Below are 17,043 nucleotides of genomic sequence, written 5' to 3'. Positions count from 1 at the left end.
TTCTAGCTTTGAAATCGCCTAGTTGTTTTTACTTTCTTTCCCTTTTCTTTTCAATTTCTTTTTATAATGTTATTTTTGCTGTTTATTCATTTTTTGCAAAATTTTTCACTTTTTTTTCCTCGCAATCATTTTTTAAAATACATTTTTCATTTATTTATTTATTTCAGTTATTCCTTTCTTTTTACTTCCTTTTTTTTTTATTTCTGTCTTTCTTTCTTTTTGTCTTTTTTTTCTTTTTTTTCTTTTTCGCTCTTCATTTCTTTTGCCTTCATTCTTTACATATTCTTTATTTAATTAGCTAGGTGTGTTTCTGCTTTTTCTTTCCATTTTCCTCTATATTTCTGTTACTTTTGCTGTTTCAATTTTTTACTTTGTTTTTTTCCACCAAATTGTTTTTTTTTATTCTTTTCTTTTCACTTCTTTCTTTCTTTGTATTTTTTGTTTTAATTTTGTCTTTTTCATGCTTTTTTTTTTTTGCTTTCATTCTTTCCATTTTCTATTTTGTAATTCACCTAGTTGTAAAAATTTCCACTTAGTTTTTTCCCCCGATTTGTTTTTATTAATTTATTTCATTTATTTACATTTACATTTATTCATTTAGCAGAGGCTTTTGTCCAAAGCGACTTACAAATGAGGAAATACAAGCAAAGCGATATATAAAGCAGAGAACAAATACAAGTAGAGAACAAATACAAGTACAAATACCATACAAGATTTATAATTGAGTTCTAGAGAAGTGCGCAGAGTAGAGGTGTAAGAGTGCAGGATGTAATAAGTGCAGGATTTTATTTATTTATTTGGGACTAGTTGGGGTTAGGTAAGCGTTCACGGAAGAGGTGAGTCTTTAGCCGTTTTTTGAAGAGAGTGACTGAGTCTGGATTGAGGTTGGAAGTTCATACCACCACTGAGGGACAGTCAGTTTGAAGGTTCTGGAAAGGGACCTCATGCCTCACTTAGTAGGCTCTATAAGGCGTTGGTAACTGATCGCAGGTTGCGTGAGGGAACATAAACCTCAAGGAGAGTGTTGAGGTAGGAAGGTAGGGAGATGCTGTTCCAGACAAGGTCTGTATGTGGTCATCAAGGCCCTGAATTTGATGTGGGTGGATGCAGGAAGCCAGTGGAGGGTTCTTTTGGGGTGGTTGAAAACAAGACCTGCTGCTGCCAGTCCAGTTTTGAGATAACAAGAGCTTGGACTAGTAACTGTGTAGCCTGTTCGGTGAGATAGGGTCTGATTTTCTTGATGTTATACAAAATGAACCTTCAGGACCGTGCAGTTGTTGAAATGCGGTCTGTAAAGTTCAAGTGGTCATCGAAAGTCACCAAAGGGTTCTTGGCTGTCCTGGTTTGCTTTAGTGTGGTTGGGCCAAGCTGTACGGTGAGGTTGGGGTTGATTTTAAGGAGCAGGCAGAAATGACGAGAAGCTCCGTTTTTGCAAAGCTGAGCTTATGGTAGTGTTTCCTCATCCTGTCCGAGATGTCAGGCAGGCAGGCAGGCAGAGATGCGTGCTGAGACGGATGGATCTTCAGGCTGGAAGGAAAAATAGACCAGCATAGCAGTGATATGAGAAGCCATGCGACTCAATCACAGGCCCCAGAGATGTTGTGTAAATAGAAAAGAGCAGTGGACCCAGAACTGACCCCTGGGGAATCCCAGTTGTAGGTTGCTGAGTTTCAGATACCCCTCCCTTGAAGGATCTGCCACCCAGTGCAGAGCCGTTCCGGTGATGCCTCGACTGGAGAGAGTTGACAGGCGGCTCTGGTGATACACAGTGAGGTCGAGCAGTATGAGAAGAGATGATCTTGAGGTTGATCTTGCTAGTCGTAAGGCTTCAGTGACTGAAAGCAGAGCAGTCTCTGTGGAGTGTCTGCTTTTGAAGCCAGACTGCTTGGTGTCTAGGAAGTTGTTCTGTGCGAGAAACATGGAGAGTTGATTAAAACAAGTTCTTTCAAAGGTTTTGGACAGACGAGGGAGGAGGGAGACGGGTCTGCAGTTGTCATCAGCAGGATGTAGCGTGGGAGAGATGAACTGAAGAAGGTGAGAAGGGATAGGGTGTAAAGGACAGGGTGAAGGACGGCTACAGAGGAGAAGTTTTGAGTCATCAGTCTCTGAGAGACGGGAGAAGGAGGACAGTTGAGAGGTACATGGAGGAGGAGCCTGTTTCTGGGGGTCTGGGGTGGAGAACTGGTTCCTGATTGGAAAATGGAAGTGGCGAAGTCCTCTGCAGTGAGAGGGGAAAGGGGAGGAGGGGGACAGAGAAGAGAGGAAAAGGTTGTGAAGGAGAGTATGGGTGTTGGGAGAGCTCCTGGTTGGTATTTGACTTTAGCGGTATACTATTTATAATAATAATAAATATTATTATTATGAATTATTGCTATTACACTCTTTCTTTCTTTCTTTCTAACTCATTTATTATTAAGTACATAGAGCAGGCTGATATTCCGATGTTGGCTGGTGGTTGTTGATCCACAGTTACTGTGGCCTACTTGCTGTTTGGTGGTTTTTTTATGACATTTTTATGAATTCAGTACCATTATTAATTCACTAGAACATTCCTATAGGGATTACTGTCACGGTTACTGTAGCTATGACGACAGATTTGGGCCAGTTGTGTACGGGGATGTGATGGGTTACTGATCGGAAGGTCCGGGGTTCAAGCCCCGGCGCTGCCAAGCTAACCACCGTTGGGCCCTTGAGCAAGGCCCTTAACCCTGTCTGCTCCAGGGGCGCTGTATCATGGATGACCCTGCACTCTGACCCCAACTTCCTGGCATGCTGGGGTATGCGAAGAAAAGTAGATCAATAAAGACTCATTATCATTATTATTATCATTATGTCATGCTGCGGTGTGGGGAATACGTGATATATTTCGAGTCTAAACGGCTTTAAGACAGTAAAGTTAGTGGAGAAGGTAAAGAAAACAGCTGAATGTGGTTTTACAGCTGATGATTCAGTAAAAGAGCTTCTCTTTTTCTTATCCTCTTTTTGTTGTTGCTGTTGTTTTTTCTCTCAGCGGCTGAGCTGTTCACGGATCTGGAGGGGGCGTTTCAGAGTAAGATCGACGCCGCCTACTTCGATACCAGTAAGTACCTCCTGGACGTGCTGAATAAGAACTACCAACTGCTCGAGCACCTGCAGGCCATGAGGAGATACCTGCTGCTGGGCCAGGGAGACTTCATCAGACATCTGATGGACCTGCTGAAGTGAGCACACACACTCACGTGCACAATGCGCGCACACGCATGACACACTTTTCTCCCTTATTATGTAGGCTAAGTGTTTTTCCTCTAAATGATCAAACATTTAAATTCGCTCTCAGGATCTGTTTTTGCTTTAAACAATCTACATGTTGCCCAGGCTGCATTTCTTACACTCTCCACTGTGCCTTGTTAAAGCTGCATGCTGTAGGATGTGTAATTTGGCCCTCAGCACTTCACTTTAGATAACGTACATCTGGCACTGAGCTCTAACGCTTCCTCTGCATTAAGCGAGAAGCACGTCCGGTCGAGAGATGAAAAGCTTGGCCAGAAAAAGATAAGAGTGCAGACTTATGAACACAGCCAGTTTTCTCCTAATGTGGCGGTGTGTGTGTGTGTGTCCCAGGCCGGAGCTGGCCCGCGCCGCCACCACGCTGTACCAGCACAACCTGACCGGAATACTGGAGACGGCGGTGCGAGCGACTAATGCGCAGTTCGACAGTCCCGACATCCTGAAGAGGCTGGACGTGCGGCTACTGGAGGTCTCGTTTCTACACCGCTTCTTCTGTTAATGTCTCACTCACACATGCAGCATTCTTCCCTTCCTTCCTTTTTCTTTTCCCTCCCTTCCTCCTTCCCCTCCTCCCCATCTTCCCATTCCCTCCCTTCCTTATCTCCCATTGTTTCCTTCCTGTTCTCCTATTCCTCCCTTCCTTTCCTTCCTTTTCCCCCCTTCCCGTTCTTCCTTTCCTTCCTCCTTCCTTCCTTCCACTCCCTCCCTTCCTTTTCTTCTTTCCTGTCTTTGTCTCCCTTTCATTTTTTTCTTCCTGCCTTTCCTTCCTGTTCTCCTATTCCTCCCTTCCTTCCTTTCCCTCCTTCTCTTGCTTCCTTTCCTTCCTTTTTTACTTCCCTTCCTTTCCTAACTTCACCTCCTCCACCTCTTGTGTATTCGTTCTGTTCCTATGTTCATCACCATCCTCTTCTACTTTATTTCCTGTTTCAGGTGTCTCCAGGTGACACGGGTTGGGACGTTTTCAGCCTGGACTATCACGTTGACGGACCTATCGCCACGGTAACAAGCTACATTTCCTCTGACTGCTTAAAAAGATGTACCGAGCCATACTTCAGGAATGTTATTGTCATTATTGTTCATCAGTATGATCATCAAGATCATCTTCATCGGTGTAGTGGAGAATAAACAGTCTGCCCTTCAGCGTGTTACTCACATGTTTATTTTTCTGTTGCTGACGGAAACTGATGGCTATATCGGGCACTGTGCGTGCCGCCGTGTCTTTATGTGCGTGCCGTGTGCCAGGTGTTCACTCGCGACTGTATGAGCCACTACTTGCGGGTATTCAACTTCCTGTGGAGAGCCAAGCGGATGGAGTATATCCTGACTGACATCTGGAAGAGCCAGATGTGCAACGCCAAGCTGCTGAAGAGCATGCCTGGTGAGCGTTGTAGCGCAGTGATACACACCAAGGCTGTCAGAACAGCTTCCATAATAGCTTTACATTTTCCAAGGAAATATTTATTTTTTAAATTCACATTTGATTTAATGTTTAAGATTCTGGCGTTATTTGAGGAACACAGGCAGTTCCCATTGGCAAAACTGACAATTCAGACTTTTTTTTGTCCTTGTGTGTGTTTGTGTGTGTGTCTACACAATAAGCTCCTACTATAACCTGTGTGTGTGTGTGTGTGTGTGTGTGTGTGTGTGTGTGTGTGTGTGTGTTCGTTCGTTCACAGAGCTGTCCGGAGTGCTGCATCAGTGTCACATCTTGGCCTCAGAGATGGTTCATTTCATCCACCAGATGCAGTACTACATCACATTCGAAGCAAGTCTCGCTCTATGTCTCTCTCTCTCGCTCTATGTCTCTCTCCCTCGCTCTATGTCTCTCTCCCTCGCTCTATGTCTCTCTCCCTCGCTCTATGTCTCTCTCCCTCGCTCTATGTCTCTCTCCCTCGCTCTGTCTCTCTCTCGCTCTATGTCTCTCTCTCGCTCTATGTCTCTCTCTCCCCCTCGCTCTGTCTCTCTCTCTCCCCCTCGCTCTATGTCTCTCTCTCTTCCCCTCGCTCTATGTCTCTCTCTCTCTCTATGTCTCTCTCTCGCTCTATGTCTCTCTCTCGCTCTATGTCTCTCTCTCTCTCTCTCGCTCCATGTCTCTCTCTCTCTCGCTCTGTCTCTCTCTCGCTCCATGTCTCTCTCTCTCTCGCTCCATGTCTCTCTCTCTCTCGCTCTATGTCTCTCTCTCTCTCTCTCTCTCGCTCTGTCTCTCTCTCTCTCGCTCTGTCTCTCTCTCTCTCGCTCTATGTCTCTCTCTCGCTCTGTCTCTCTCTCTCTCGCTCTATGTCTCTCTCTCGCTCTGTCTCTCTCTCTCTCGCTCTATGTCTCTCTCTCGCTCTGTCTCTCTCTCTCTCGCTCTGTCTCTCTCTCGCTCTGTCTCTCTCTCTCTCGCTCTGTCTCTCTCTCGCTCCATGTCTCTCTCTCTCTCGCTCTGTCTCTCTCTCGCTCTATGTCTCTCTCTCTCTCGCTCCATGTCTCTCTCTCTCTCACTCTGTCTCTCTCTCGCTCTATGTCTCTCTCTCTCTCGCTCTATGTCTCTCTCTCTCTCTCTCTCTCGCTCTATGTCTCTCTCTCGCTCTGTCTCTCTCTCGCTCCATGTCTCTCTCTCTCTCGCTCTGTCTCTCTCTCGCTCTATGTCTCTCTCTCTCTCGCTCCATGTCTCTCTCTCTCTCACTCTGTCTCTCTCTCGCTCTATGTCTCTCTCTCTCTCGCTCTATGTCTCTCTCTCTCTCTCTCTCTCGCTCTATGTCTCTCTCTCGCTCTGTCTCTCTCTCGCTCCATGTCTCTCTCTCTCTCGCTCTGTCTCTCTCTCGCTCTATGTCTCTCTCTCTCTCGCTCTATGTCTCTCTCTCTCTCGCTCTATGTCTCTCTCTCTCTCGCTCTATGTCTCTCTCTCTCTCGCTCTATGTCTCTCTCTCGCTCTGTCTCTCTCTCGCTCTATGTCTCTCTCTCTCTCGCTCTATGTCTCTCTCTCTCTCGCTCTATGTCTCTCTCTCTCTCGCTCTATGTCTCTCTCTCTCTCGCTCTATGTCTCTCTCTCTCTCGCTCTATGTCTCTCTCTCTCTCTCGCTCTATGTCTCTCTCGCTCTATGTCTCTCTCTCTCGCTCTGTCTCTCTCTCGCTCTATGTCTCTCTCTCTCGCTCTATGTCTCTCTCTCGCTCTATGTCTCTCTCTCGCTCTATGTCTCTCTCTCGCTCTATGTCTCTCTCTCTCTCGCTCTGTCTCTCTCTCGCTCGCTCTATGTCTCTCTCTCTCTCGCTCTGTCTCTCTCTCGCTCTATGTCTCTCTCTCTCTCGCTCTGTCTCTCTCTCGCTCGCTCTATGTCTCTCTCTCTCTCGCTCTGTCTCTCTCTCGCTCTATGTCTCTCTCTCGCTCTATGTCTCTCTCTCGCTCTGTCTCTCTCTCGCTCTGTCTCTCTCTCGCTCTATGTCTCTCTCTCGCTCTATGTCTCTCTCTCGCTCTGTCTCTCTCTCTCTCGCTCTATGTCTCTCTCTCTCTCGCTCTATGTCTCTCTCTCTCTCGCTCTATGTCTCTCTCTCTCTCGCTCTATGTCTCTCTCTCTCTCGCTCTATGTCTCTCTCTCTCTCGCTCTATGTCTCTCTCTCTCTCTCGCTCTATGTCTCTCTCTCTCTCTCGCTCTATGTCTCTCTCTCTCTCTCGCTCTATGTCTCTCTCTCTCTCGCTCTATGTCTCTCTCTCTCTCGCTCTGTCTCTCTCTCTCTCTCGCTCTATGTCTCTCTATGTCTCTCTCTCTCGCTCTATGTCTCTCTCTCTCCCTCGCTCTAGGTCTCTGTCTCTCTCTCTCTCTCTCCCTCTCTCTCTCTCCCTCTCTCTCTCTCTCTACATCTCTCCCTATCTCTCCCTCTCCCTCTCTCTCTCTGTCTCTCGCCCTTTCTTTGTCCCTCTGTAATTTACTGTACAGCTCTGTTTACTGTAGTGCTCAGACTTGTTTGGTTTCAAGGCTTTACTGTGTGTCTGTTTGCATAACTGTCTGTCACATGTCTGTGCGTCTATGTCTGCACGTCTGTCATGTCTCACACTTGCTTTGTCTCCGTGTCTCGGAGTGTGTGTGTGTGTGTGTGTGTGTGTGTGTGTGTGTGTGTGTCTGTGCTCCTGTCAACGTGTGTGTATGTGTGTCTGTCTGTATGTCTCTGTCTGTGTGTGGGTTTCTGTCTGTCTGTTTCTGTCTGTCTGACACTCACTCTGTCTTTCTCTATCTCTCTCTCTTTTTTTATATATATATATTTATATATATATGTGTGTGTGTGTGTGTGTGTGTGTGTGTGTGTGTGTGTGTGTGTGTGTGTGTGTGTGTAGGTGTTGGAATGTTCGTGGGATGAGCTGTGGAATAAGGTGCAGCAGGCTCAGGATCTGGATCACATAATAGCAGCCCATGAGGTTTTCCTCGACACCATCATCTCCCGCTGCCTCCTGGACTCCAACAGCAGGGTAGCGTGCGCACACACACACACACACACACACACACACACACACACACACACACACACACACAATATGTTATAGTAAACACAAGGCTGGAACCTTTGAAATAAGGATGTGAACTTGACAGTCTAGACACCAGCAGCATGTGACTTACATGAATGCAGAGAGAAGACTGAATAGTGCTTTTTTTGTTTTCCCTTATTCTCTCTCTCTCTCTCTCTCTCTCTCTCTCTCTCTCTCTCTCTCTCTCTCTCTCTCTTACCGCAGTCGTTGTTGAACCAGCTACGGGCCGTGTTTGATCAGATCATCGAGTTCCAGAACGCTCAGAATGCTCTGTACCGCTCAGCCCTGGAGGAACTGCAGCTCCGAGCGCAGTACGAGGACACCAAGAAACGCAGAGAGGAAGAGGTACAGAGAGAGCGATATCAGTCACACAAAGACGAAACTCACGCCTTTTTTGTAAAAATGCAACGACGGGCGTCTCTGGTTTTCACAGTCTCATCACGCTCTGATAAAACCAAAGTCCGGCAATATATTCTTTCCCACACGGAAATAGTTGAATTCGTAAACACGTCACCTTCCGAGATGTTCCCGTGTGTCCTTTTGAAAGCGGACGTCAGGGGGACTGTGTGTTGAAGCGCTTGACTGATTTACACAACATCCGATTATAGCTAAGCAAAATATAGAAAGAGTTGGGGTTTTTTCAGCTATGAAAGAGATCTCGCTGCCGGCTCCACTCTCAACGAGATGCTGTGAGTTTTAAGATCTTATGCCGGACGTGTTTGAGCCTGTATTTTCTGATAACTATACAAGGAAAAGTATTTCCCAGATGTGTCATGCATTACTTTCTGGCTAAAAAGTTGTTCTGTTAATCTAGACATATAATGCTTTTTGAAATGGGGAAGAAATCTGTGCAATCTGCTTTGTATCCTCCGTTATGTTGGAGTTTCTATAGCAGAAAACATCGACGTGGCCAGCTACATTGTCGTGCACAAAGGTCGTATGATCTCGCGCTCAAAACGACATTTTTAATTATTGAAAAAACAGACAACTGTTCACACTGTTGAATAAAATAGCTAACGTTCTAACAAGGGCTTGTCGTTGGTGTACATTAAACATAAATTGCTTCAGCTATTAAATATAATGAAGCATTAAATCAGCTATTTAGTACTATATAACTTAGAACCTAGATAGTATTAGAACCGAGCTTTGGACTTCTAGCTATAAGGACACTAGGCGCGATTCGTTTGTGAGCTAGAAATAAACAGCTGCAGTATGATGTAATAAATTTGAGGTATTATCTCTAGGCAGGCCGCTTCCTGTTTATTAATTATTGTGATGCAAGCAATGAGCTACCAATATGAAATATTGCTTACTGCACCTTTAAACTTCTATATCTTCAGTGATCAGAACTTAAGGTCAGAATGTCAATAGGAAATCAATGTTTTTCTAAAATGGTAACAAGCACACACACACACCCCGAGGCTGGAGCTCTTTGTACCGCTCTCCCCTGAGAAGACGGAGTGCTCCGCTCAGATCGACTGTTTCTTTCGGACCTGCCTGGAAAGCCAGCGGATTTAAAATAAATAAATAAATAAATAAACCAAAATAAGCCCTTTTTACAAGCTCAGGTGTCAGATTTCTGTAGCCATTGATTTTTAGAGCTTCAGTGAAGAGTGCTATAAAAACAAACGAGTGAAGAATCTGCTGGGTTTTTTTTTTTTTTTATTGGGGGGGTGTGGGAGAGAGAGAGAGAGAGATTGGGGGAGCGTAACAGTAAAAGGTTTTCAGGTAAGTGTGTTGGCGAGGTCGTACGGGTAATGAGTAGTTCCGAGCTGAAAGGCCAAAGTGAAGGCTAATTTATGAGGCAGTCGATGGGGGAAGAAAAGCATGACGCGGACGAGGGACATTGCGGACCCACTGGAAAGTGCTGCGTAAGGTTGTCACCATTTTTTAATTTCTCTCCAAGGTCGTTTTCGAGTCCTTTGGATCTCTGCTCCAGAATCTGTAGCATATTGTAGTGTAAGTAGTCAGGTGATTTTGTTTTTCTTTTTATTCTTATTTATTTATTATATCACGTGTAAATTGTCCAGCTTAATCAACAAGAAATGGAAGCTGAAAGATAAATAACTCTACATTTTACTGTCTATTAAAATGTACTGTAGCTTCTGTTGTGGATTTACTGATCGATCGTCTGCGAAAGATTCACGTCGGGCGTCAAATCTACCAAAATATGAATCAGAATTCAGCCATTTATTTACACCCTTTTCATCCCAAATGACTTGTATCCTGCTCACACAACCTGTGTTAGATTTTTAGCATATTATATACACTATTTTAGTCGAGCTCTACCTATATTTTGAATAGTAAAAATGGTGAGAATTAGCAGACTGGCCCAATATAGTACTTGTAAAAAAGATCGACAAGCTGATTTAAAAAAAACAACAACTAATAAACACATTTTTGTAATACTCTCTTATACATGGGCTTATTCAACAAAACAATGGGGTTTTTTCTATTTGTATAATACAATTTCCTAATGTTACTAATGTGAAAAAGTTCGTCTGATCTTAAAGGGCTAATAAGCTTCTTGATACAGTGTGATGGTAAGCAGTTAAATGAGAGCACGTGAAGCTCATTTGAACCCTGACGCAATACGCGTACTGCTTCTGTGCAAACAAATTCTAACCAGATGCAGACAGGAAGAGGCTGAGAGAGCAGGGAAGAAGACAGTTCGGTTCCTGTGGTAGGAGGAAAGTCGAGATGGCCCGTTCTGATCGCTACGTCCGTAAATCTGATGTCACCTCTACCAAATATAATCCCGTCTAGAAAATGGCTTAACTCAAAAATAACCCAGTGTTGTTCCGGACGCTATAGTTTGTTTAAATTGCAGAACAGAAAGATTTGTGTTTTTAGTGTGTATACAGAAGGCCAAAGTTGCTCCAAAGCACAAATGATTTAAAAAAAAAAAAAAAGTATTTTATTTAATTTTTTATTATTATTATTTTTTTAAAAATTTAAACAATATTCAGCAGGCCATAAAGTGGGAAATATTCAACTGTGGAGTTTTAGTAGGTAAAGACATCTTTATACTAGACAACAGTCAAGCAAATTTCATGTCTCTATCATGAATAGTTCAAAAGTAATGACTTATGGAACTTGGTAACTTTTACTATAGCACCGGTTTTTACTGTAAAATTAGGACCACAATCCCTTTTTAAAAGCTTCAACAGTACCGGTCAAAAGTTTGGAGACACTCGACTGAAATGTTTCTCATGATCTTAAAAAGCTTTTGGTCTGAAGGTGTGTAATTAAATGTTTGAAATCGGTGTTGTAGACAAAAATAGAATTGTGCCAACAATTCTATAGCCAACAAGCTATAGGTAATAGTAACGGGGTTCATTATGAAAATAAGTTGATGGGGATTTAAGGACGAGAAAAAATATGTATTATTGTTGATTATGTTGTCATTACTTATACAAAACAAGCATTCCTAAAACTCTTAATCAGAAATAAGTAACTCACTTTACCTGAAGGCCAGTAACATTAACATTAATGTAACTCAAATAACATTAATGTAACTCAAATAACACTGAGTATCTCACTTGGGGTGCACGGTGGCTTAGTGGTTAGCACGTTCGCCTCACACCTCCAGGGTCGGGGGTTCGATCCCCCCCCGTGGCCCTGTGTGTGCGGAGTTTGCATTTTCTCCCCGTCCAGGTCCTCCGGTTTCTTCCCCCAGTCCAAAGACATGACTGACATGTCCAAAATGTCTGTAGTGTATGAATGGGTGTGTGAATATGTATGTGATTGTGTGTCCTGCGATGGACTGCGGGGTACACCATGTCCAGGGTGTACCCCGCCTTGTGCTCCATGCTCCCTGGGATAGGCTCCAGGTTTCCCTGTGACCCTGAAGGAAGGATAAGCTAAGGATGGATGAGATAAGGATGGATAAATACTCGTTTCTCGAAGTTGATGTGTTGGAAGCAGGAAAAATGGGTAAGCGTAAGGATCTGAGGGACTTTAACAAGGGCCACATTGTGATTGCTAGACGACTGGGTCAGAGCGTCTTGTGGGGTGTTCCCCGTATGCAGTGGTTAGTACCTACCATGAGTGTTCCAAGGAAGGCCAACAGGTGACCTGGTGACAGGGTCATGGCCTCCCGAGGCTCATTAATGAGCGTGTGGGGGGGGCAGACTTACAGCATTTAAAGGATCTGCTAACGTCTTAGTGCCAGATACCACAGCACACCTTCTGAGGTCTTGTTCAGAGGTTCAGACGCAGGCACAAGAGGGACCGACACAATATTAACCGGGTGGTTTTAATGTTATGGTTGATGGTCTGTATATAAACTTATTGTTACAGTGTGTTCCTTGTCACTATTAACACCTTCGCTACGCAGCAGTGTTATTATAGCATGTTTAATGTTGTTGTTGTTGTTGTTGTTATTACATCAGGTGTTGTTCAGGAGATACTGAATAATGTATTATGGAGGCGCTTACTTTATTTATTTATTTATTTATTTATTTATTTATTTATTTATTCACATTTTCCAGCTAGCCTCACACACAAAGCTACGCCATCATTATGGGACTTTGGACATACCAAATTTACAAGGTCGTCTGTCATGGTGTTCTTTCCACAGTCTGCCTGGACCTTGTATCAACAAAATGATATTTGACTATATACTTGACTCGGGTGTTAGATCAGATTCATCAAAATTGTCAAGCAGTCATCCATCATGTTACGTTATGAGTCAAAATGGCTTCTACAGTTTAAATACACACAAAGTACAGCGTAAAACAGTAAGCCTTTATTATGGCTTGTCCGAGACCAGCCATAAGAAGAAATATTTGCATATAAGTCATCATGGCCCTAAATGAGGAAAGAGGAAAACGAGAGATTACGCAGTTTTACAGACATCTCAAATGTGGAAATTTGGGAATAACGTAATAGAAGCGTTAAGCATTTAAAAGTTTCGGTAGGTTTATGTAAGATGACATGAAGGTGTTATGAACATAGCCCTATAAACACTTCCCACCCTTTTATTAAAGTGTTGCCTATAGTTTTTGGAGCAAAAATATATATATATATATTTTTTATAACTGATGTGGGGTGTGTGGTTCGTGTAGGGCGAGTGGGGTGTGACGGCGGAGCAGGAAACGGCAGAGAACAGACGAGTGCAGGATTTTAAGGACACCATACCAAAAATGTGCTCTCAGCTCCGACTGCTCACACACTTCTACCAGGTAGCACACACACTCCTAATACCTCACTCGCTGTCATGTACACACACTTTAGTGTATAGTAGATATAGTGCACGCTATTATTAATAGATGGCATTAGTTTTAAGAGTTGTGGATGTGAACCTAACAAAAATGAGTTAAAAGCTCACAAGAATTTCAGGTTAATTAACACGCAAGTGAATAAAAATATCTACTAAACCTTTTAAAAGCAGTGCTGCCAGGTTTATCATTTATTACTGTGTTCTGTTGTTTATATTTCTCCTACCATACCACACCATAAATCTAACATCAGCATGCAGAAAAATCACATACAGCCCCAATTTCAAAAAAAGTTGGGACGCTGTGTGAAATGTAAATAAAAACAGAATGCAATGATTTGCAAATCTCATAAACCCGTATGTTATTCACAATAGAACATAGAAAACACATCAAATGTTTAAACATGAGGAAACGTATCATTTTAAGGAAACGATAAGGTAGTTTTGAATTGGATGGCCGCAACACGTCTCAAAAAAGTTGGGATGGGGGTAACAAAAGGCTGGAAAAGTAAGTGTTACTAAAAAAAAAAAAGAAACGGCTGGAGATTTATTGGCAACAGGGTAAGTAACATGATTGGGTATATACAACTAATTGAATAAATAATCAACAGATTAAAAGAATCATTAGTTCCAGCCCTAGTAATGTCATTGATTTTGTGATATTATTAATAAAGATGTGTAATTGCTCCTTATTATTTTTGTTGTATTAGTATGTGAGCACACTAACCTCCTATTTACTTCTCACTTAACGCGAAAGAGGAAAGAACTTTGCAACGTATGTGCCACTTATAATATGTAACAAGCAAAAAACAATATCCATGCCAGATAATAAATAAATGGTAAAAAGTCAAATAAGAAAATCTGACTAGAAGGTAATGAGAATTAAACCGAGTTGTTATAATTATTGTATCACCTATTATTATTATTATTATTATTATTATTGTTATTATTATTATGCAGTGTATATAGAAATCACATTTTTTCCCATTTTCACTATGATATAAATACCCGAGCTCCAATACCAGAGTATTTCTCTCTAGCGTGATCCTGATTATCTCGTACAGTTTGCTGTTAAATGAAGCTGAATATTATTAAAGAATATTTGTTTCCTAATTCTTCCTTCTTTCATCTGCTTCTCTCCTCCCTCATTCTTCCTCTCCTTCTTCTTCCCACAGGGCATCGTTCAGGAGTTCTTACGGCTCCTCATGACCAGCTCGGACGAGAGTCTGCAGTTCCTCAGCTTCCGGCTAGACTTCAACGAGCACTACAAGGCCCGGGACCCTCGCCTGCGCCCCTCGCTTGGGGCCACCAGGGGGCGCCGCAGCTCCAACATTTAACCCGACCGCTTTCTACGTTTAGGGCTGAAGTGTTGCCATAACGGACGCTGATGTTGGGAGGTGGTCAGTGTATAGTGCTTACTACAGATGTGAATAAAATACACAATAAATGTTCAACTTTTAACTTATGTGTCATCACCGAATGTCCTGAAACTCTTAAAATGATTTTTTTTAGCACAGGGTCACAGGTCTGTTATCAGATCCCATTACTGTTTGACAAGTTATTTTCTACATAGCTGCATATTAAGGGCAGTTAAGGCAGTTTTACTAAACTCTCGCGGTCCTGCTGGAGAAAAATCCACAGCCATTTTAACCCAGTGTTACAGCTAGATCTAATAACGTACAAGCATATCCTTTGTTGTCCGTATGAAATCCGCTTTACTGCAGTCTTAATGTAAAGTGTATGATCTAGGAGCAGCTTGTTGTGGCATTTTTAAGCTCGTTCATCCTGTAGTAATTATTTTTGATCATAAAACGGATAGTTTCGGTTCTAAAATCGGATCGCCTGAACCGCGGTCGAAAGCCGGTGTCGGATCCGATATACGCACCGCATGTCCGGACCGCATCACAAGAATCGAATTCTGTATTAATGCGTCAGGTTTTCAACCAATCAAACTTAAGCTGTTATTGTGTCTGTAGAATATCCTAATATTTGCCTAGCAACCAAAGCTCACTTGTACCAGACCACATTCCAGTCCATACAGGATTTTGCAGTGTTTTTTTTTGTGTTTGTGATTGTTGCAGCCCAAAATGTATTTATTTTTGGCTTTATTTTGCGGAAAACTACTTGAATTGAAATTGTTTCGCACGGTCAGGTCTTTCGCAGTGATGTTTGTTGGTCAATGAGACCTTTTAGCTGTAATTACGTTCGACGCACGTGAATTGATGAAGGCTTCGACCGAATGTGAGTTGTGATGATGTCACACGACGCATTTCGGCCCGACTCTGCTGAAAATCCTTTTAACGTCACCTGTTAAAATTCGCCAGCCCCTCCTAATGTTGCAGAGTTTGCCTGATTTTTGTGTTCATTTCTGCGATCGCAAAAATGTATCGATTTGTCATTGGATTTTGTCATATTATTTTTCATTTGTTAAAAGCAACACGCAGCTCCAGCTTGTACGTTACAGTGATTTTCGTCACGCGCTTCACGTCGTGCTTAAGAGCAGCCTTACCTGCTTACGGCTTTATTGGATTGGTCATATTTCACAAAATATAAATAAATCAGCAATTTAAAAGGAGATGAAGCACGTGATGAATGCGTAAATGTGGTAAATATAAGCTGTCCTGTAGCACACTGAGCAAGGTCTTGCTTTGTCCTGTGCGCTTCATATCTGACCGCATAGTAGAAAGTTCCTAACCCCCATCCCATCGCTCCTTCTCCTGTCCCTCTAGATTCAGGCACAAGCTGTTCCTAGATCAGCCCAAAGCTACTCAAGGAGTTAACTTCACCATTTTGTTTTGGGTTGTTGTTGTTTTTTTTCTCTCTTCCATATATTTTTGTTTATCAACAGACCGTGACTTTTGTATTGCAGAATGAAAACTCAAACCGTCTGTATATTCACTCCTGATTCTGTACAGACTGGACCTTTTTAAACGGCACCACATTTTCACCTGAAATGACTCGATTCAAGCGTACATACCCACGATGCTCTGTGAAAATGAATCTATGGAGAATGATGACGCGTCGCACCATGGAAACGACAGCGAACCTCCTGTTACAAAAGTGTTCATGCGGCAGGCTTGCGTTGTGTACCTCACGTCACTCGTCGTCCCAGGACGGCCGAGCGAAGACGGTCGACTCCCAAATTGCACTCTTTTGCAGATTTCATATGGATCACTATGGGCTACTTCAGTCATCCAAGTAAAAGGCAACTAATAGTTGTCACTGTATTACTCTCTCTAGTATTTTTAGGTTTGTAATTCAGTCTCGAGGAAAGAGGACGTGGTTTACGTCCGGATTTTGTCCGTAAACTTTCCTTCTCCTTGTCGGTGGAGTCTGTTATATACATATGTATAGATCTATTATACAATGGGGGAAACAGACATTGCCATTCTTTTCTTTGAATAAATAACATTTCTAAATGAAGGTGTCTTGTCTTACTCTTACAAACTATATGCTCGGGCTGAATCCCAACCTGCTCCCTATTACACATGTAGTGCACTACAAAGTGAGAATGAAACGATGCAATATTTAGTGTTGTGGACTGGAGAGGTGCATCATTTAGTTGAGTATTATGCAAACTCTGTACTAAGTAGGGTCTCCAAGCCTTATGTGAAGTAGGATTAAATGAGTGCATTGGATTTCTACTCTCTCTGTGGATGACCGGAAGCTAGGCTTAAATTCCTGTTAGTACCCTGAAATTCAGTCAATGGGGGTTTTCTTTCTTTCTTTCTTTCTTTCTTTCTTTCTTTCTTTCTTGTCTACATGTCTATACCAAATGACATGAGTATAGGTTGAGATTTTATGGTCAGATTTTCAGTTTCACTGAAAGCTGTGGGGTGAATGTTATAGTTGGGGAAGTACTGACACGATTAAATTTGGTTTAGAGTCAACCATTAGGAAAATCACAGCAATAAAATGGTATGAAGCTACGTAAATTGAAAGTTGCATGTGTTCCCCTAGAGCTCAGTGTAAGAGATCGAGCTACAACAACATTTACGTTTTCAGTATTACTTGGCTGGCACTTGGCCTTTAGATGTGAACTCACTCGGCTGTA

At 42.7% G+C, this 17,043-nt stretch overlaps 1 protein-coding gene across 1 annotated transcript in view; it reads left to right on the top strand.

Annotated features, from left to right (window-relative positions):
* Positions 1 to 16,408, top strand: part of tubgcp3 (tubulin, gamma complex associated protein 3) — a 41,350-nt gene extending 24,942 nt beyond the window's left edge. Inside the window, exons 14-22 of the mRNA XM_053676253.1 lie at positions 3,011 to 3,200; positions 3,601 to 3,736; positions 4,198 to 4,266; positions 4,510 to 4,645; positions 4,944 to 5,032; positions 7,580 to 7,711; positions 7,973 to 8,113; positions 12,838 to 12,954; positions 14,165 to 16,408. Of these exons, the coding sequence (XP_053532228.1) occupies positions 3,011 to 3,200; positions 3,601 to 3,736; positions 4,198 to 4,266; positions 4,510 to 4,645; positions 4,944 to 5,032; positions 7,580 to 7,711; positions 7,973 to 8,113; positions 12,838 to 12,954; positions 14,165 to 14,326 (1,172 nt within the window). The 3' untranslated portion in view covers positions 14,327 to 16,408. The remainder of the gene's footprint in view (positions 1 to 3,010; positions 3,201 to 3,600; positions 3,737 to 4,197; positions 4,267 to 4,509; positions 4,646 to 4,943; positions 5,033 to 7,579; positions 7,712 to 7,972; positions 8,114 to 12,837; positions 12,955 to 14,164) is intronic.
* The last annotated feature ends 635 nt before the right edge of the window (positions 16,409 to 17,043 follow it).

This window comes from Ictalurus punctatus, chromosome 26 (assembly GCF_001660625.3).
Source record: "Ictalurus punctatus breed USDA103 chromosome 26, Coco_2.0, whole genome shotgun sequence".
Taxonomy (NCBI): domain Eukaryota; kingdom Metazoa; phylum Chordata; class Actinopteri; order Siluriformes; family Ictaluridae; genus Ictalurus; species Ictalurus punctatus.
The sequence above is the reverse complement of the archived record's forward strand: the minus strand, read 5'-3'. Positions and strand labels throughout refer to the sequence as shown.